The sequence below is a fragment of the Festucalex cinctus genome, chromosome 3, assembly GCF_051991245.1.
Source record: "Festucalex cinctus isolate MCC-2025b chromosome 3, RoL_Fcin_1.0, whole genome shotgun sequence".
NCBI classification, from domain to species: Eukaryota; Metazoa; Chordata; class Actinopteri; order Syngnathiformes; family Syngnathidae; genus Festucalex; species Festucalex cinctus.
The window spans coordinates 33210700-33232433 of record NC_135413.1 but is presented as its reverse complement, the minus strand read 5'-3'; the positions used below and the strand labels follow the sequence as shown (position 1 = coordinate 33232433).

Here is a 21734-nt window from a genome sequence, read left to right as displayed (position 1 = left end):
TTGTAGTTTGTGTTACTCTTTTAGTTCAATTCAATTTCAATTTGAAAAGGGACTGAAAGAAGTAACCACATCTTCATGTCAGAGCTGCATCAAAGCATTCTGTATGCTCTTGCAGTTAAAAAAAAACACACAAAACAAACGTATAAATACGTTTTTGGAAATGACGGACAAAGTGGTTTGGGGTTTGAATGAGTCAGACCTTTAAAAAAAAAAAATCTTTATTGAACAACTGTTGCAATCTGACATCATCACAGTGACCAAAACATTGCAACCATAAATCACGCCCCCCCCCCCCCAAAAAACAAAGAGAATGCCACAAAACGCTCACAAAACAAAAATATATGAATGAAAATGTAACTTTTTTTTTTTTTTTTTTTTTTAATCCATATTACTTAAATCTAGCACATGCATTCAAAGTCCTCTGTCGTTTTTTATTCTGGCAGGCATTGACTGAATGCAAATATATTTCAAAAGGCTTTATAAAATAATGGTTGAAAAAAAAAATAGTTTGTAAGTTCCAAATTCACATTTAAGTATGTACAACTTTGCTAATATAATTGGCAAATTCAGCACAAAAACTTCATGTTGACCACTCTTTTACAAAATAAAAAAGAACATGCTTGGAAGTCAGTCCTCAGGTGAGACGACGACGGCACACTTCCTTCCTCTTCAGGACGCATGCGCAGACACGATTTCCATCGCGATTGGGTGACCCTCCGCCGTGAACCCACACGCGCTCATTAATTATTCATGAGGCGCCCACAGTCAGTCAGTCAGTCAGTCAGTCAGTCAGTCAGGCTTCCCGGCGGAAGAGTTCGTCCATGGTTCTTCCCACTCACAGGCCAGGCCGGTGCCAACATTCCCCAGCGTCCCTGAACGCAGCATCAGCGGTCTGAAGATGGCGGACTGCATACGTGTTCCTCGCCTCCTGCTTTTCTTGTGCGTCTCGTCGCTTTTCCGGCCGTGTCGAGCGGACGCCAACGGGCCGGCCAAAGCGTGGCCCCTCGCCGCCAACCTCCAGAACCTGCCCGGCGCGGCCAACGCCGGAGCCGCCGCCGACAGGAACCTGTTTGGCGGCGGCGGCGGCGGCGGCGGGGCCTCGGCGCCTCGGAAGCGACCCGCCGTCTGGAAGTTGTCCGAGGAGGCGGTGTGCAGGGACGACCTGACGCGCCTGTGCGCCAAGGAGACGTGGAACAACAACCTGGCGGTGCTCGAGTGTCTCCAGGACAAGAAGGAGGTCGGTTGCTAACTTGCTGCTCGTTTTTTGGGGGGACGCGATGGAGCTAAAAGATTAGCTTGCTTCTGTTAGCCACCTGCTAGCCCACGTACACAGAAGAAGCCCGGTGGCTATTTGGACCATTCCAAACTCTTCGGCGCTTTTGCGCGAATAATATCGAGCGGACAACTTTGTTCAAAGCGTCCAACCGGGCGTCCGCGCTCCGCGGTTCCGTTCGGCGTCATTCCCTTTTCACTAAAATGACTTTCCTCGCCGTGTTGTCGACGCCTCTTCCTGGTTGACGAACCAGACACCGAATCGATCGCATAACACCGTCCGGTACGCGATCATTTTGTCGGTTTTTGGGCCATCTCGTGACAGGGCAGCGACGTGGGAAAAAGTAGTGAGCTCGCACTGGAGTTCGCTCAACTCTGGATAGTTTGGGAAACAATTCAACGGGAAAGTAAAAAAAAAATATATATATGTCAGAAAACTGTGATCAATCATCACCAACATTCATCATGTGCACATCTCTGCATACTCATGTCCACTTAAACGTCTGAAAACATCAGAACAGTCAGAAAATTGCTGTCAATATTAATTCCCACTGCAAATATTACAATATTTTGGAGTTTATGTCCAATCATGACTTTCTCTCCACATGTGCACACTCCAGAAACTTAATGTTGTTTTTAATTATGCAAATGTTAAATTCCATACAATTGGAAAAAAAAATCAAAAAAATTGTCCGTTCATGATTTTCTCTCCACATGCGTACACTACAGGAATTTCTTGTTGCTTTATGATGCAAATTCTTAAATTCCATACAATTTAAAAAACAAATGCTTAAATATGAAATAAATTCCATACAATAAAAAAAAAAAAAAGTCCATTCATGACTTTCTCTCCACAAGAGCACACTACAGAAACTTCATGTTGCTTAATGATGCAAATGCTTAAATAATTTCCATACAATTTGAAATATTGCGAACTTGGTTGCTAATCATTCTCGATTTAAAGTGTAGCTTTTGTTGCCGATTAATCGCAGTGTTCTGATGTTGCTCTTTTTGGAGCATCTATGAAGACGTTCACATTGACTCAATGGAATCGAAAAGGCTCAACTTCGACTCTCTTTCCAATATGCAAAAAGTTGTTGCAGTCATGCAAAATGTGGAACTTTTCAAATGTTGGAATCGTCAAAGTGCGCGAAGTGACGATGACAAATTGAGCAAAATATTTGTGACTTGGCTGCACATACCCGAATGTTAGTCCAAAATCTTCTCCTGTTTGTTATTTGCGCTTGATTGAAGAACGCGTTCGTATGCTTTTGTCAATGATCGCTACTTGTCTTTTTGCTGACGTTGGAAACGGAAGATTTTGCCAGACGAGCCAAATTCCGTTCAGGTGCTTCTGAACGGAATCCGTTATTGTCGTAAATGTTGGCACGCGGTCACGTGACATCGTCTCGGGAACGATGTGCGTTAGGTTGCACTTCATCCTCAACAGCATTTCCTGTCTCATCAGAAAGTGAACGATCTCGTGGGGTTTAATCCACAAAACTCTGGCGATTAGGATTCTTTTCAAAAGGCCCAAAAAATGATGAATTTGTGTTTGTCTTACGTCTTATCAAACGCGTCTTGACAATCTTGTCATCGTTTGCATGCTGCAAAATGAACATTTGCGCGTTGTCGGGGCGACGGCGCATCGACCTTGTTTGTGGGCATTTTGTGCGTGCTCGCCGGATTACCATCATCAGAAAAATGATTCTGTCAAGCATTTATGTACAGATCAAGGTCCAAGACTAGACAAACGGGACACACAATACACAGCCCAGACCAACATATACTGCCTGGACAAATATCACGCAGAAAAGGCACCCGAGTGAGCACAACTGGCAATGAGTCCAATTGTTGACTTTTTTTTTTCTTTTTTTTTTCTTTTTTGAGAGTCCAAATGTTGACGCTTGCACGCCACGTTCAACGTGGAGCGAACTAGCAGACAGACAACCAACATCACTTTGTGCTTTTCAAGCAGACATTTGTTTCTTTGTTTGTTTGTTTGCAACACCGGAAAATGGATGGCCAAATCGGAAGAAGGAACAAAATTATTTTTTTGAATTTTTCTTTGTTTTTTTGTTTTTTTTGTTAGTTTTAGTTCACTAAAATAACCTTGCTGGCAATTTAAAACCATAAAATAAAAACAATAATATTCTGATAATCTAAAATGTAATTGGGATCTTTTTATTCATATTTTTTATTTTTATTTTTTTTTGGCAGTGGGCGGTCGGGCGGGCGTGGCGGCGTCTCGCCGCTTTTAGACACACAACGTTTTTAGTGCGTGTGCGTTGTGGTTTGGTGTACGTGGAGTCCAGTGGGAGGAAGAGGAAGAGGAAGATGAAGAAGATGAAGAGTTGGGTGGAGACGACGAGGCGTCGTCTGCTCACATTCGCCTAAAACGATTTCATCATGCAAATAGACGCCACAAAATGACACACTTTGTGACAGCAAACGATTTATTTGACAAACTTTGAAGGAGGTGAAGCTTCCCACCCAGAATGAAGTTTTGTTGTTGACAATTATTTGTTGAATGAAAATTAGATGTTATATATCAAAAGTACTGCAAGTTTTGGTACTTCCTGAAGGAGTGAAATCCTCATACTGGTATGGGTGTGAAAAGAAGCGGTGTCGAATGTCCGCGTGAGCAGCGTGTCCAACGTTGTCAGGTCGTCCCACCGGTTTTTCTTTTTGCTAACTTTTGCCTCCAAGACCTTCTATCATGTCATCTTTTTTTTGTATTATTTTTCTCTCTCACTGGCATGCCTTTGCACGAGATCCGTTTGCGATTGTGTCGCATTGTTGTTAATCATGTTGGCGAGCTTGCGACTTGACGTCGTCGTGACAAAGTCGTGAATGTTTTTTTGTTTTTTTTGTTTTGTTTTTTAAAAGGTGCGCACGCCTCATTGAAAGAATGCGTCAACGTAAGTCGTCTTGGCCTTTTGTGCCCTTTGCAAATTCCAAACCAAATAGCAAGTAAGCTAACATTCGTTGTTGGGATTCCAAAGTTGCATTTAAGTGACCTTAAGTAAAAGGAAAATTTCAGTTGGAATATTAAATCATAAGTCCACACATCTTTCATTTTGGAAAATGTCTTTTTAAAAACATAAACTAGTATATTTTTTTGTATTTCTATTATTATATTTCAAATGATTTTTTATGTTTTATTTTTTTTGTATTATTTCTATTATATTATGATTTTTTGTATTTTTTTTAATTTATTGTTTTATTATTATTTATATTATTTAAAAACAAATAATCTTATCATTGTATGATTAGTTTATTTGTGGATTTATTTCCTGAGCAATATATCAATAATCGTGGCACCATCATGTGGTGAGATCATCGTTATCGTATGTATCGCTTATCGTATCGTGAGGTGGTCACAAGTTCCCAACCCAAATTTCCACGCGTTGATTCAAACACTTGAGTGACGTGTGAATTGATCACGATTTCAGTTCCAATTCTGCTTTGGTCTCTCAGAAAAATTGAGATCTTGGTTTTGTTTCCACAATCAAAGTGGATGTGATCAAATGTTTTATTTTGGAAAAACTACAAAGATGATCAGTCAGCGCTTCTGAAATTGCCTGACAGAATGATGCACTTAATTGTGTTTCAACACAATTCCAACGGCATCAAGAAGCTTCTGGAAAGTGTTTGGCTCACTCTTTGTATCTTTGTCAACTTTCAGGAGACGGACATCGCAGCCGAGTGCAGCCACGTGAGTGCACGTGGATCAAACGGCTTGCGGCCACCAGCTTCCTTTTCAAATGATTTATTTATTTTGCTGTAGCTACTGTGGAACTACAAGCTGAACCTGACCACCGACGCCAAGTTTGAATCGGTGGCCGTGGAGGTGTGCAGGTCCACCATCTCCGAGGTCGGTACACTCGACGTCAACGCGGACCGCTGCTCGTTCTGGAAAAGCAAAAATGAAAAGGACGCGTGCAGAACGCTCCGCGTTCTAAGGGGTGGAAAAAAAAAAAAAAAGTCATGCATTAACTAACATGCCGTCGGCAAAATATGTTGGACAAACTGTTGTCAACAGTAGTTGTAAATAATAATAAATAAAAAAAAAAAATATATATATATATAGCCAGTTATTAATGTGATAAGTCAATGATTAAAGAAATATAAACATGTCTCATTTTAGTGACATATTTATTGTATTGACAATTAACCAAAAAAAAGAACCATTGTTTAGTAATATAAAAATGACAAGAAAACAAAAGGATAACGGTTTAATTTGACTCATAAAAGAAGTTATTCTATTTGAAATGAAATACTCTTCATTTAACAACGTCTTCATGAATTTTATTCAAATATGTATGTTTAATATTTTTCCTGTGCTAATATTTCAACTAGTAATTTATTGGGACAATTGAATCAAATAATTGTTATGAACAAATAAGTAGATTTGAACGAAACCAAGTACGACTTGAACTTGCGAGTTGGCGGCCGGCGTGACGACGAGGCGCTCGTGTGCCGGCAGATTAAAGAGTGCGCGGCGGAGGAGCTGGGCAAAGGCTACCTGGTGTCGTGCCTGGTGGAACACCGCGCCAACGTCAGCGAGTACCAGTGCAAGCAGTACGTCACCAAGATGACCAGCATCGTCTTCAGCGACTACCGCCTCATCTGCGGATTCGTGGACAAGTGCCGCGACGACATCAACGCGCTGCACTGCGGCACCATCAACTCCGGAGACAAGGTACGCGCGGATTTACACACTTTTTTTTTTTTTTTTTTTTCACACGATGGAGCGCTTTCTTGCCAGAAAATCTTTGCGCCATCACCTTCATTTGGGGCTGGAAGCACAATTTGGGAAAGTAGAGATATGCTTTCTACCGATTATCGGTAGCCAAGGAGGCCGATAACTGATATTCATTTGCAGGAAAAAAAAAGTTTTTAATAAAAACTACTGTTTAAATGCCTTTAACTCATTCAAACCCAAAAACGTGTAAATACGTTTTTTAATACTTTGTCCTTCATTCCCTAAAACGGATTTATACTTTTTTTTTTTTTTTTTTATGTAAGAGCATACAGAAGGCTTTGATGTAGCTTCTTATATGAAGAGGTGGCTTAAAGCAATGCTACGACCAGCAGGTGGCAGCAGAGTATAAGAGAGCAGCAAGGCTCATGTTGCAATAAGTTCTTTTTGTGAATGTTAATGAAAAAAAAACAAAAATACAATTGCAATGTGTAATTTTTTTTCAAGGTCCTTTTCAATGATTTTTTTTTCCCAACAAAAAGTTAATAATAATAATAATAATAATAATAATAATAATGAATCCATTTTTGGGTTTTGGAAGCAAGCGAGATTTGAACGTCAGCAAGCCAAAGAAATGCAGTTTGTCAAGTATGGCAGCCTGCGTGCCGGGTACACGCTGGCTATGTCCCCGGTTCCCTGCAAGCAGTGCACGCCTGAGGGGAGGTGTCGGCGGGCGCACGAACCCGAACCAAAACATGGTGGAATGTACACGACCACACCTTCTTTAAGGTATATAGACATTCTTTGGATGTACTGATCATATTTCCAATAGCAAAATGTTGTGGCCAAAATAGCGAAATTTGAAAGTCGCGAATATTGGAAGAGTCGCGTTTGAAATGTGAAAGGTACCATCCCTAAACATCAACGATGAATCGATGATCAAGACTCATGATTGATTTTTTTCCATGATGTCGATTGTGTGGAGCGCTTTCCTGTCGCTGACGTGTTTGTGCGTTTGCGTTTTTGCGTTAGGACGTGCACTCGCAGGGCGAGGTGATCGCGTGCCTGGAGAAGGGCCTGGTGCGGGAGGACGAGGACGAGGACGAGGACGAGGACAAGGAGAAGGAGAAGGAGCGGCGGGCGGGCGGGGCGCACGCCATCAAGGGCGAGTGCAAGAAGGCCATCATGCGCGTGGCCGAGCTCTCCTCGGACGACTTCCACCTGGACCGACATCTCTACTTCGCCTGCCGGGACGACCGCGAGCGCTTCTGCGAGAGCGTGAGTTCGCCAGACGGTCGGTCGCGCGTTTTGGGCCACTTCCGTGTTCACAAACACCAAGTCACATCCAGTTAGTGCTGTCACCATCAAATATTTTTAGAATCTATCGATTGTTTCCATTGATTGATCAGCTTTATGAAATTGTCTGATTTTGATTCAACACAGAAGATAATCCGTTTTCTTTTGTCAAGGATTACAGAAATCGGTCAACAATTATTGTTGATATGCTGAAATCAAACGATTTGGACCATTTGAAATGAAAAAACAAATACTCAAGTATTATTATCCCCTGATTGCAAATTTTGCAATTTTGTCTGCATTCGTGTGATTTTGTCCAAAATATGGCTTTTCCTTTGAAGTGTCATAACGAAGTCATTTAGGAATATTTTTTTCAATTTCAACCACTCAAAATGTTCATCAGACCTATCTGTACTGTATTTATGTAATTATTTTTAAAATAGTTTTTCATTCATTTGTGAATCAAATTTCTAAGGTTAATAAAGTTTTCCCAAAAATCTCAAATGTGAATCTTTGACGTATCTTTGTTATGGCTTCAAAGCATTTTTGGCTCAGATGCAGCCCCAAAATAAACAAATTGACGCGCTACAAAATGGCAAATATTGTCGCTGCTAATGATGATGATGATGATGAGCAATTGTGAATCTGTGCCTCTCGTGCGTGTTTGTGCAGACGCTGGCGGGCGAGGGTCGCGTCTACAAGTGTCTCTTCAACCACAAGTTTGAGGAGGCCATGTCGGAGAGGGTGAATAAATGCAACTTGGACAATCGGACGTTCCACAAAAATCTTTCCCAGTTCAAAATTCTGTCAAATCACATTAGGAATTATTTTGACGCATTTTTAATATTCACATTTTGTTAAATATGCATGATTTCCTTCTTCCACAAAAATGTCTTTCCTCTTTGCACATTTTCCACATGAAATTTTCACAAATCCTCCTGCGTGATTTCCTCGTCCTTTGTGACGATATATCGCGATAAATTGTGATACTTTGTGTTCCAATAGTCTTGAGTATTTTTATCGTAGATGATGATGGATTTATATTGTGATCTGGTCAGCCTTGTATCACATATCGTATCGTGAGGATCCCAGCAATTCCTCAACAAATGTCATTTTGCTGAAGTTGGCTTAACGCGCGCGTGTTCCTTGAAGTGTCGCGAGGCGCTGACCACCAGGCAGAAGCTGATCGCGCAGGACTACAAGGTGAGCTACTCGCTGGCCAAAGCCTGCAAGTCGGACCTGCGCAAGTACCGCTGCAGCGTGGACACCGGCATGCCCCGCGCGCGCGAGGCGCGACTCTCCTACCTGCTGCTCTGCCTGGAGTCGGCCGTGCATCGAGGTGAGCCGGAGGCCCCGCCCACCCGCCGCCGCTTCGGCACCCGTCTGATGTTTTCTTTTGTTTTTTGCGGCGTCCAGGCCGCGCGGTGAGCGGCGAGTGCCAGGGCGAGATGATGGACTACCGGCGCATGCTGATGGAGGACTTCTCGCTCAGCCCCGAGATCGTGCTGCACTGCCGCGCCGAGATCGAGGGACACTGCTCGGGCCTGCACCGCAAAGGACGCACGCTGCACTGCCTCATGCGGGTCGGACGCGCCGGCGGCGACGCCGTCGACCCCGACTGCCAGCGCGCCGTCAGTTATTATGACACTTTTTCAGCTTGGTTTTTAAATTGAATTCGCTTACTTTTTTATTATTTTCAGCTATTTCATAGAGGCTTCGCTTTACTTTAGTTAGTTTTTATGGAAGCGTATTGCATTCACTTGAAAAAAAAATAAAAAAAATTTGGGGAGCTTTGTTTTTTTTTTTTTTGGAGTATTTTTTTTTGGGGTTTACTGATTTTTTTTATAACAGAAAAACAATATTCACAAAAACGGGAAAAAAATATTCAGATAAGCAGGAGGAAAAATTACTCAGAAAAACAGGAGAAAAAAATGTATTCAGAAAAACGGGGGGGAAAAAAAAAAAATTATCACTTAAAAGTCACTTGGACTTCTGAGGTAAAAAAAAAAAAAAAAAGTACTCTGAAAAACAGAAGTTTGGTGCTCTGTTTTTTGGAATAATATTTTTTTCTGTTTTTTGGATTTTTTTTCTGTTTTTTTTTGGAATATTTATTTTATGACAAAAAACAACAACAGAAAAACAGAAAAAAAAATACTGTTTTTGTTTTTTCCTCAAGTGAATGCAATACACTTGTGTAAGTTTTAGACTTGGACTCTCCCATGATTGAGTTTGATGGAATGTTTTGTTTTGTTTTTGCGTCCCTCAGCTGCAGACGCTGATCCAGGAGGCGGACCCGGGCGCCGACTACCGCATCGACCGCGCACTCAACGAGGCCTGCGAGTCGGTCATCCAGACGGCGTGCAAGCACATCCGCAGTGGCGACCCCATGTCAGATTTGATTTGATTTGTTTGTTTGCTCCAACCAAAACGGCGCCGCTCGCCTTTAACCTTTTCTTGTCGCCGGCTGCGGTACCCGCAGGATCCTGTCGTGCCTGATGGAGCACCTGTACACGGACAAGATGGTGGAGGACTGCGAGCGGCGCCTGCTGGAGCTGCAGTACTTCATCGCCCGAGACTGGAAGTAAGCCCCGCCCCCACGCAGAAGCTCGGTTTTTGCAACCGCCGCTGAGCGCCGCCCCGCCCCTCGCAGGCTGGACCCCATCCTGTACCGGAAGTGCCAGGGCGACGCGGCGCGCCTCTGCCACACGCAGGGCTGGAACGAGACCAACGAGATGATGCCGCCCGGCGCCATCTTCTCCTGCTTGTATCGACACGCCTACCGCTCGGTCGAGCAGGGACGCAGGGTGAGTGAGAGGCGGGGCTGGCGAGTGGGCGGGAATTTTTTTTTTATGCATTACAAGCTACCGGTAATATTTTAGATTTATAACGCATCACAGGCTAATTTATTTATTTTTTTGTTTTAAACGCATTACAGGCTAAGATTTATTGATTTTATTTTATCGTATCGCAAGCTTAAATTTTATTTGAACGCATCACAAGCTAAGACAAAGATAATGACACTCAACAAACAAATGGCCTTTTTTTTTTCCTTCTATCACAAAGGTAAACACTGAAGCGTTGTAAAATTGATGTTTTTTTTTTTTTTTTCAAAACAAAACAATTTTAAACATTCATAAGAAATTACTGGAACTTGCAAAAAAAAATCATAACAGAAGTAATCAATACAACTGGTAATAATAAAATACCAGCTTCTACATGAAACATGTTCCAAAAGGAGTAGGAAGTATAAACAAATCATAGACATAAAGAAAAGTATAATCCAATACACAATATTCCTGTTTACAAGACATTTACTTAAAAATTAAAATCAATATAAATATATATATTTTTTTTATTTGCTCTGGAATTTTCTTCTTTGAAATATGGGCGGGGCCTAGACGCCGTAACCTAGCAACCGTGTCGCGTACGCTTATTGACGGCCACGTGTTCCCGTAGCGTCCTGTCCGTCTGAGGGAAGAAGAAGAAAACGCCATCGTGAGTACTTCCTGCTCAACTGCCGATGATGATGATGATGATGATGATGATGCAGTGAAACCCCGGTTTATTGCGCTTTACGTTCCACATCCACAAAACGCAACATTGAGCGCGTCCTGTTTTCAAATGTTCAGTTGAACGGCTCGTGTACGAATTGAGTAACGTTTGAGTGACAGCGCTCAGATCACATGACGACGACAAGAGGCGGGGCCTCCATGAATTCAATGGCCTGTGATATTTTTGTTTTATAGCAACATTGTTGCTTGCTCGTTTGCATTTTGACTTTTGCAAACCGCACAAATGTTCTCCAAATGACATTATTTTATTTGGCTCATTAAAGGAACATACAGCCTTGTGTCAAGACGCTCAATAAAAAAGTTGTGAATATTATTCAGTCAAAACTCGTGAAAGAGATCAAATGTGATTTGGAAATGTTTTGGCTCAGATGCAAAAGTTTCAAATGTTGCTAAGAGGCGTGTCTTCTCCCAGTGGAGCGCAGTACTGCCCCACATGGCACAAAGTGGTACTACACGCGAAGGCACATGACTTTAAAAAAAAAAAAGAAAAAAAGTTTGCATTCTGAGGATTGATAAAACGAACTGCAATATATTGGGGGAACACTGCAGGTTTTTAAGTTTCTCTTTTTTTTTTTTTGCTATTTGCAAACTCAAATTTTGAAGTGGCAATTGTGTCAACATTTCCCAAAAGTGACGTTGTTTTTTTTCAGCATTTCAATTTTTCTTGTAATTGTTAATTACGTTGAATGAAAATGTGATTTTGGATTCCAATCTTCAGGCTCGTGATTGGCAAAGATGCTTTTTCCATTTCTTTACAAATTGTTTGTGGCTTGAATTGAAATTGACGTTGACGCTCGGGGAGATCAATCGGTGACTCGGAATTACGGTGGCGAGCTTCTCAACGCTCACAATGATGATGTCATCAATCAAACTCACGTGCTCACCTTGACTTACGAGCGGCCCGACTTAGCAGTTTTTCAAGTGGTCAGCTTTTTTTGAGTTACGAGCGAGCTTTAAATGTGACGTGAAATCAAACGGAGCAAATTTTCAGTTTGACAAACCGTCCAATCGGCCAAATAGAAAACGACAATTATATTATGGACATGAACGGACCAACCCGACTTCCAAATCCAGCTTCTCGATCGGATTCTACAGTACGTGCTGTAATTACGCTTTAGATGAGAAATGAATACATCAAAATCTGCAAATTAGGAAGAAGTGAATCGGTGTACAAATAATATTTTCTGTCTATATATACAAAAAAATATCGACCCTTTATCGGCTGGCCCGATTATCCGTGTCGATATTTGCCATTTTGACGAATGAAGGCCAATAAAGCTGGTATGACACTGAGCGGTGAATAATTTACTGCAAATAAATATCAGCTTGAAATATCGTCTCTTTGACTACGAATAATCGGTATTGGCCTTAAAAAAAACAACAACAAAAAAAACATGATTACAAAACATGTTGTTTACAGTGCTACCTTGATACAAACTGACTCGTATCTTAAGGCGCTTGTATCTCAAATCAGGCATCTTTCCCGTTTTAAAATGAATGAAAATTATTCAGCCAGAAGCAACCTTTGTTTAGTCATTTAAAAACTTTATTAATGTAATATTGGAAATAGTAGATATATACATAAATATAAATGATTATATATAACAAATATTTTAATTTCAAAATAACTTGTTTAACCCCTCCTGCATTGACAACAATTCAAATTGGTGTTGGTTCGTTGTTGTGAAGTGATTTAGGTCCAAAGTGCGCTCGTGAGCTCCAATTTTTGCTCACATCGCAAGACTAATAAAATCAGGGGCCAAAACTCCCAAGTCAAGTCAAGGCATTGGTATTTGTGTCCCGTCCAATCATGCGGCTTAGGAAACGGGGGGCGGGCTTTCTGCTCATTGCGATTGCTCATGTGGATCTGGTCTTGCCGCAGCTGTCGCGGGACTGCAAAGTGGAGGTGCAGAGGATCCTCCACCAGAGGGCGCTGGACGTGAAGCTGGACCCCGAGCTGCAGAAGCGCTGCATGACCGACCTGGGCAAGTGGTGCAGCGAGAAGACGGATACGGGGCAGGAGCTGGAGTGCCTTCAGGACCACCTGGAGGACCTGGTCCCGGACTGCCGCACCGTGGTGGGGAACCTGACCGAGCTGGAGTCCGAGGTAGGCCGCAAGTTTCAGCATTATTCACAAATCGGTTTTGAATCGTGCGGAAATCAGCTTGTTTTAAAATGGCCCTGGCTGATCTCTTATACTCTGCTGCCAGCTGCTGGCCGTTTTTCTCATTACTACCATTTTTGTCACCCATTGTCTCCAATTGAGAGGCTGCATCAAAGCCTTCTGTATGCTGTAGCATAAAAAAAACATAGAAGCACGTCTTTGGGACACTAAAAACATTTAAAATAGAACGTATTTATACGTTTTTGGGAGCAAATGAGTTCATATTGGAACCTACCAAAAGATTCAAGTCTCTTCTTTCATAAGTTCAAAAAAAGGACATTTCTATCTGTTTCTGTTTTGCAGCAATTAGGTTTAGAATATAGCTAAATGTCATCATTATTCACAAATCTATTTAAAATTGTGCGACAAATCAGCTCGCTTTGATCTCTTCTACTCTGCCGCCACCTGCTGTCTGTTTTTGTGATGACCACCGATGTGGCGTTGTCAGGACATCCAGATCGAGGCGCTGCTGATGCGAGCCTGCGAGCCCGTCATCCAGGCTCACTGTCACGTAAGTGTCCGGCCTCTGGCCGCCGCCCACCAAACATGATGATGATGATGATGATGATGATGATGATGATGTCAGCCAGCGGTTGACGGAGGGGGCGTCGGCTTTTTTTGGGCAGGAGGTGGCCGACAACCAGATCGACTCGGGAGACCTGATGGAGTGTTTGGCGCGCAACAAGCACCAGAAGGAGATGAATGACAAGTGCTCGGTGGGGGTCACGCACTTCCAGCTGGTGAGACCGACGATCATTATTATCATTATTTTTTTTTTGGTTCATATGTCACCAACAAGCACAAAAACATTTGCTTTTTTTCCCGTTTTGTTTTTGTTTGCGACACTCGCAGATCCAAGTGAAAGATTTCCGCTTTTCCTACAAATTCAAGACGGCCTGCAAGGAGGACGTCCTCAAACTTTGTCCCAACATCAAGAAGAAGTAAGACCCCGCCCACTTGATCACCGAAAAGTTCAAACACGCACACACGCACGCATATTGAGAAGAATTGTTAGTAATTTGCCAATCTTGAATCATCTGCATTATTATTTAAATTTTTACAAGTGGTGAAAAATAGTTGTGAAAAACACTTATGTCCTTTTTTTCGTCTGCATTCTACGACGGCATATTAGGGCCACATATACATTTATTATTATTTTATTTAAGTATGGTCGCTTCTGATTGGTTCGTGTGAGTCAGCTGATAGGAGAATCAGGAAGTGTTGTCGCTCTCACTGCTCGAAATGAAGAATGAATCCGTCTCCGTCCTAACTTTTCATTTTAGAAACCGTCCCATTAATCACTAACAAATGATTAGACCATAGCTACGTTACATGTATTTTTCATAAGTTTCTGACTTTTTTTTTTTCCTCGCAAATCTGCCACTTTATAAACTCACAAATTTATGAGTTGTTTTTTTTTCTTGAAACTTTTTCCACTTTTTTTCTCGCCATATTGCCCCGCCCTCTAAAAAAAAAAAATTTTTTAGGGGGGGGAAACAATTGCTTCATTCATGCAAGAAACGGTTTGTTGTAGAAGGCGGCGGGTCACATGCAGTTCACGACTCGCAACAATTTGCGGGTGTGAGTTGGACTCGTGGTCTGATGTTGTGCTATTTTTTTTTTTTTTTTGTTGTCCCCCAGGGTGGACGTGGTGATGTGTCTGAGCACCACGGTGAGGAACGACACCCTGCAGGAGGGCAAAGAGCAACGCGTCACCGTCAAGTGTCGCAAGCAGCTGCGCGTGGAGGAGGTGGAGATGGTACGCAAATTCATCCATCGTCTTTTGTCCAAAGGGAACTTGCATCATATAGTGTTTCAAAAAAAAAAAGTTGAACGTATTTGGCTTTATATTTAAACGTTTTAATTTTGAGTTGTATTTGCACATTTTTTTGTCTTATAATAACTAATTTAATACATCTTGTTTGGTCCAAAAATGAATCGTGATGAATATTTTCTTCCTAATGGAGCAGCCCAAACGCGACATCTCCATTTTGATTTCCCCTTCAAATTTGATGACACTTGAATGACGCAAACAATTCCTGCTGGCTGGTAAAACGGCCACAAGAGGGCGCCCGATGACATGACGTGACGCGTGACGACTTCCCGCGTTTCTGTCGACAGTCGGAGGACATCCGCCTGGAGCCGGACGTGTATGAGTCGTGCAAGCAGGACATCGGCCGCCTGTGCCAGAACGTGGCCTTCGGAAACGCGCAGGTAAGAGACGTCGCGTGACATCCGACGCGTGACGTGTCACGTGACGTGTCGCGCGCAGGTGATGGAGTGCCTGAAGGAGAACAAGCGTCAGCTGACCCAGCGCTGCCGCCAGAAGATCTTCAAGCTGCAGGAAGTGGAGATGGCCGACCCCGAGCTGGATTATCAGCTGATGAAGGTCTGCAAGCACATGATCAGGGTGCGTTGGGCCGTCGTTAACGTCGCTCGCCGTTTTGTTGGCCTTTGTTGAGTTTTGTGACGTTTGCTGCGCGTACGCGTCCCGCAGCGCTTCTGCGCCGAGTCGGAAGGCAAGAACGTCCTTCAGTGTCTGAAGCAGAACAAGAACAGCGAGCTGATGGACCCCAAGTGCAAGCAGATGATCACCAAGCGGCAGATCACGCAAAACACCGGTACGACGGTTACCATAGCAACGACAACCGCTTCCTTTCGGTGCTACGCTTGCCTACACTTTTTTTTTTTTTTTAAATTTAGTGGAGTTAATACAAACTAGGGATGTAACGATATCCAAACATCACGATACGATATTATCACCATGTTGTGGGGAGGTTGGAGATACAACAAAAGTCACAATATTGTAAAAAAAAAAAAAGTGCACATTGCAGCAATGCATATAAACGATCTTGAATAACACTTGAGGCACTTAATTGCTTTTATTAGGGGTGAGAACCTCTGCGTACCTTACGATATGCGATACAAGGCTCACAATAACGATATATATATCTCACGATATGACGATACCGCGCTGATCAATATATTGCTCAGGTCATAAATCCACAATAATCTACGGAAAAAAAAACTATTTATAATATAGTAATAATAATAATATAAATAAATAAATACAAATAAAATAACAATAAAAAATAAATAATACATAAATAAAAAATAATTCATCATATAATAAAAATATAAATATAAATTGCTCTCCAAAATCCACATCAATGGTGCCCGTGGAACTTGAGGATGACACGCGTGCGCGTCACTTGACTCGTCCAATTTGTGCACGTGTTGGGTCCAGACTTCCGCCTGAACCCGGTCCTGCGGAAGGCGTGCAAAGCCGACATTCCCAAGTTCTGCCGGGACGTCTTGAACTCGGCCACGGGCGACGGCGAGCTGGAGGGACGAGTCATCGCCTGCCTCAAGCTCAAATACGCCGACCAGGTCAGCACCAAACTGCTCTCGCTTCATTTTGCTTTTTTTTTTTTTTAATCCATTCTTTTCATTTTTGTTGTTGTTGTTGTCAGCGTCTGTCGTCGGACTGCGAGGACCAGATCCGCGTGATCCTGCAGGAGTCGGCGCTGGACTACCGACTGGACCCGCAGCTGCAGCTGCATTGCACTCAGGAGGTTTCACAAGCGGCCGTCCGTCCGTCCTCACCCGTCTGAATAATACGACTGGATAAGCCGATCGGCCGTACGCGCCCGTGCAAGCCCTTGAAGTCACAGGGCGGCCATCTTGCTACTCCCACCTCACCAGCATACTTGTACAGATGAGACATATACACAGTTTGGAGGTCGTTCGTATAGTGTCGGTGGTCACAATTTTTTTTAGCAAGTTAAAAAAAATAATAATAATTCCAATTGGACAGTATGTGCTCCTTTGAAGATCCCCTTTTTGTTTTATTGCTCATTTGCTTAACAAGATTATTTTAGTGAACTAAAACTAATGAAAAACTAAAATCCAAAAAACATTTTTTTTCATGAAATAAATTAAAAATGAAAATGCTTTTAAAAAAAAAAACAAAAACAAAAAAAACGAAAACTAACCGAAAGTACATTTTATGTTAAAGTATATAATAAAAGAAATATAATATATAATAATATAAAAAAAAACGACAATTGTAGCAAAAATTTCCTTGGTTTTAGTCTTTGATAATTAATTTAATCCACAAGCCTTTGGGGATGATTTTAAATGTGATTTTTAAGTAATTTATTTTGATATGAACCGGAATAATGAAAGAAATGACGTCATCGAGCAGCAGCCAATAGAAAAGCACCTTCAGATGAAATCAGTCCTATAGTTTTTTTTTTTTTTTTTAATATTGCACACAAATAATACACATTAAAAAAAGACAACTAAAACTAATACTGCAACTAGCTAAAACTAAACTAAAACGAAGCATTTATTAAATAACTAAAAGTAATAAAAACTAACAGACCCATCCTGAAAACTAAATTAAATTTAAAAAAAACAAAACTCAAAGCAAAATCAAAACTAACAAAAATGAAAAATTCCAAAACTATAATATACCTGTTCCTTAGACCCCAATATAAGATTTGGCAGAGGCATCTTTTATTGAATTTGTTATAATTCTTTAATTTAAAAAAAATATACAAGTTTCCTCCTGTCGACATTATTAAGCATATAATTTAACATGTATTGAAGGCAAGTTGTAAAGTGTCTAAAGTCCTCTTGTTTATGTTGAACAAATTTATTAAAACCGAAATGATGCTGTTTCTACTAAGTAGTGTTCTCCAATTTCCATCCTGTAAATGTATGGGATGCTATGGCGGGAAACGTTTCTTGGGAGGAGCAATATGGCCGCCTATCGGATATCCAGTCATATATTCAGATCAGTGGTCCGTCTTCACACGCTAAGCTAACGTGCTAAGCTAACGTTTGTTTGTTTTAGATCTCGCGTCTGTGTCCGGAGGAGGCGGCGGCGCAGGAGCAGACGGGTCAAGTGGAGGAATGTCTGAAGGTCAACCTGCTGAAGATCAAACAGGACCCTTGCAAGAAGGTCACCTCCTTGATTGATTATTGATTTGAACGCCTTTTTAAGTCGCCAGTTGAAACTTGGAAGAAGCCATCAACATGGCTGCAAATTTGTCACCATCTTTCCAAGTGGGAGGAAGATGCTTGCTTGCTTTTTTTTTTCTTTGCTTTTTTTAAACCTCTGATCTTGCATTCCGTCCTCGTAACATGTATTTATGTATTCTTTCTTCCAGGAGGTGTTGAACATGCTGAAGGAGAGCAAGGCGGACATCTTTGTGGACCCGGTCCTGCACACGGCCTGCGCGCTGGACATCAAGCATCAATGCGCCGCCATCCCGCCTGGCAAGGGCCGCCGTGAGTACACGCACGCCAACCAACGCACACGCTCGTTTTCAAGCACTTTGGCGTGTCGGACGGACGCTCAATCAACATCATCTGTTGTACGCGTTTTCCTGCACGGTATTATTATTAGCATGATGATTATTATCCTTCCAAGTCTTCAAACTGGTTGACTTTGAGCAGCCAAAAAACAAAAAATATCTTCAATCCTTTTTTTTTTTTAAACACATAATTAGAATGTTATGATTGTAAATCACAGATTCAAATGTATTTGGAACAATTTGACAAATATTAGTGACGTCCCCTGACCTACTTATTTTTTAATAAAAAACAACTTGACACACAATGACAGTATATCAACGAGTGGCTAACATGGCTCCATGCTATCAGCTAGTAAGTTAGCTAGCATTAGATAGCAGTCTAATTAACATTAATTTTGGAACTTTATAGCCGTTTGATTAATCTTATTTTAAACCATTTTTTTTTTTTTTTTTTTTTTACCTAGCTGCAGATTTGAAAAGGGGGCGTGTCACTGTGTGTCACATGACAGTGTCACAGTGGCAGATTAGCAGAGACAAGATTCTATTGCTATCAAAACATGGACACCTAACAAAAGAAAGATTAGTCTCTTCTTTCATCAGGGGAAAAAAATATATTTGTAGAAATTAGCATTAGAATATGGCTAAGTTTCATCATTATTCATAAATCTGTTGAAAATACAAAGAGCTTTTTTGCAACATGTTTGATCTCTTATACTCTGTTACCACCTGCTGGCCGTTTATTGTAATAACTACCATTGCTTTAAGCGACCTCTTCAGGTCAGAAACTGCATCGAAGCCATCTGTATGCTCTAGTATATTTAAAAAACAAACAAACATGAAAACGTATAAATACGTTTTTGGGACCATGGCAGTATTTAAAATAAAATGTTTTTATACGGTTTTGGGAGAAAATGTGTTAAGTGAAGTACATTTTCGTCTCGTCTTTATTAGTCAACGAAAATGCGGACTTGATTTCGTCCCCACTTATTGTTTAGTAATGAAGGTTTTTTTTGTCCAGTTTAATCTCGTTTTTGTCCGGTAAAAAATGTGCGTTGACCAAATAATTTTGGTTTACTTTATGTTGACAAAATGAACACTAGACTCCAGCATCTTTTTCATCGTTACCTCCATAACCAAAAACAAAACAAGAACCAATTTAATCTGATGGATGTCACACTTTTTTTTTTTTTTTTTTTTTGGTCTGTTGTGTGTGCAGAGATGTCGTGCCTGATGGAGGCGCTGCAGGACAAACGCGTGCGTCTGCAGCCCGAGTGCAAAAAAAGACTGCAGGACCGCATCGACATGTGGAGCTACGCCGCCAAGGTAACTATGGCAACGGCTGGGAAAAAGCGCAGCCATGTCACCATTTTTGGGCGTCTCCACTTTTTGGTGACGTCGTCAACTGGGCGGGACGGCCGAGCTATATATAGCCAAAACAAGACAAATTATTTCTATTGAAGCATCTCTCCTGAAAACGAAAGAAACTAGATTGTTCTTCAAAACTTTGTATAAATTATTGCAAATAAAAAAGGATAAAGATTGCATTTGCTAAAGATCCATTTTTACTCATCAATACAACAAATGTTGAAAAAATGTTAACAGAATGAAAGTTTTTTTTTTTTTTTCCCTCCCTTGAGATGGTTCATAGATTGCAATGTCTTACTCCAACCAGCAGAGGGCAGTGTTTGCCGACTGAAGTTTTGCGTGTGGTGCAGGTGGCGCCGGCGGAGGGCTTCTCGGACCTGGCGGCGCAGGTGCTGATGTCGCCGTCCAAGAACTACATCCTGACGGTGATGGGCGGCGGCGTGGCGCTGCTCTTCTTCATGGGCCTGCTGTGCGGGTGCTTCACCAAACGCGTCACCCGGGAGTTGAAGGACAGGTAGACACGCCCCCTGGGACACCGGGGCTCTGGACACGCCCACAGGAGGAACCCCACGACTCTCAACGACCTTCCCGGAACACGCTCCAAAGTGGATGTCAACCACTCTACTAGCCCCGCCCACTGTCGGAGGATTTACTACCTTTTTTTTTGTTTTTTTTCTTGATTTTTATTTTTCCTGTGGGGGGCGGGGGGCGGTGGGGTCGGAGGTGAAGACGTGAGGAAGCCCAATGTGTAAATTAAAAAAACAAAAAAACAAAAGAAACTTAAAAAAAAAAAGTCACATGAACTGCTCATCTGCGGCACGCTACAATGACTCCGCCCCCATTTTGGATGCGTGCGGGTGAGGTGTTTGATTTATCGCCATGTGACTGCCAGATGGGCGGTGCCGAGCCCCCCCCCCAAAAAAAATAATTCTTTAATAATAATAACTTGACTTTTATTTTGCTTGAAGACTTTTTTTTTTTTTTGCCCCACGTCGCCTCTGTCCCATAAACGCCGCAGTGGCCGCTTTGTGATGTCATCATGCCCCGCCCTGTCACCTTTCGATGACATCACTGGCAAAAAGATGAGCACCGCGCGTGCAGTCCCCGAAACAAGGACGCCGCCGCCAAAAGACGACATGGCGGCAGGATGATGTCGACTTGCGCGTCACCGTTCGGATGGTCACACCTGCGGATGGACTTACTTTTTCTCCTAAATGTTTTTGAAGTTGTGAAATCATTTGTGGCAGCCAGGGTGCTGCTGCCCTCTGTGGGCGGAGCAAGTACACTACAGAACATGTTTTTTCTTTCCTTTTTTTTTTTTTCTGTTTTTTTAAATTTAAGCGTGGAGGCCACGCTGGAATCATTGCACAGTCTTAACAAACAAGTCGCTAGTTAGCTGGTTAGCCTTATTTATTTGGTTTAGGTGGGGACGTCGTCTTTTACGTGCGCGCCGCCCGCCTTCCAACAAACGTCCTCTGCTGTGATTGGACGGGAGTTTGTGAACGCGCATTTTAGATGTGGGATGGGCGACTGGCCGCCAAGATGGCGCCGTGCGTCCGTCCAGTTTGGCGCTTGCGGCCACGGCCGTCGCGCCTCACGGGAGGCTCCGAGTGATGATGTCATCGCGACGTGACGTCACACTCGCCGGCGCGTCACGCACAAAGTGTCATTTTTTTTTCTTCCGGTTCTTGTCAGTGGCGAGTCGACCAGCTTGATTTTGTGCTCAACTAAATGTTTTGTAAAAAGGATATTTTTTCTGCTTCTGTCCTCTTTTATTTTTTGCTCTTTTTGTTGTGTACAGGTTCGAACATGAGCAGTTTGTTGATAATAAAGTCTGCAAATTTGTACTTGGTCGTCGTTGCCTCATCTCACAAACATGCTAACCACAGTGAAAAATGAGATTTGGTATTGAAAAAAAAAAAAAAGCACGACAACGCCTGCCAGCTTTTCAGGACAGGGGAGCGCGCCCTCTGTCGGCTAAAGGCAATACCTGAATTCTCTGTGGCATTTCTATTATACACATTTAGCTAGCGTGC

General features: G+C 42.2%; 1 protein-coding gene across 2 annotated transcripts; it reads left to right on the top strand.

The window, feature by feature from the left end:
* The first annotated feature begins 760 nt into the window (after positions 1-760).
* On the top strand, positions 761-21545 carry LOC144016558 (Golgi apparatus protein 1-like). 2 transcript variants are annotated; one of them, XM_077517834.1, is made up of 26 exons: positions 762-1237; positions 4961-4990; positions 5063-5149; positions 5762-5977; positions 7010-7255; positions 7946-8017; positions 8426-8612; positions 8690-8904; positions 9540-9661; positions 9753-9854; positions 9924-10077; positions 10730-10768; positions 12728-12952; positions 13458-13520; positions 13636-13749; positions 13862-13950; positions 14651-14768; positions 15131-15223; positions 15282-15419; positions 15507-15630; positions 16257-16399; positions 16483-16584; positions 17871-17978; positions 18187-18307; positions 19550-19656; positions 20049-21545. In XM_077517834.1, exons 1-26 carry the CDS (start codon positions 899-901, stop codon positions 20214-20216), a joined length of 3522 nt encoding a protein of 1173 aa, XP_077373960.1. In that variant the 5' UTR covers positions 762-898; the 3' UTR covers positions 20217-21545. The 2 variants fall into 2 exon arrangements, with proteins under 2 accessions (XP_077373958.1, XP_077373960.1); XM_077517832.1 differs by lacking the exon at positions 10730-10768 and having other exon boundaries at positions 761-1237.
* Positions 21546-21734: the final 189 nt, after the last annotated feature.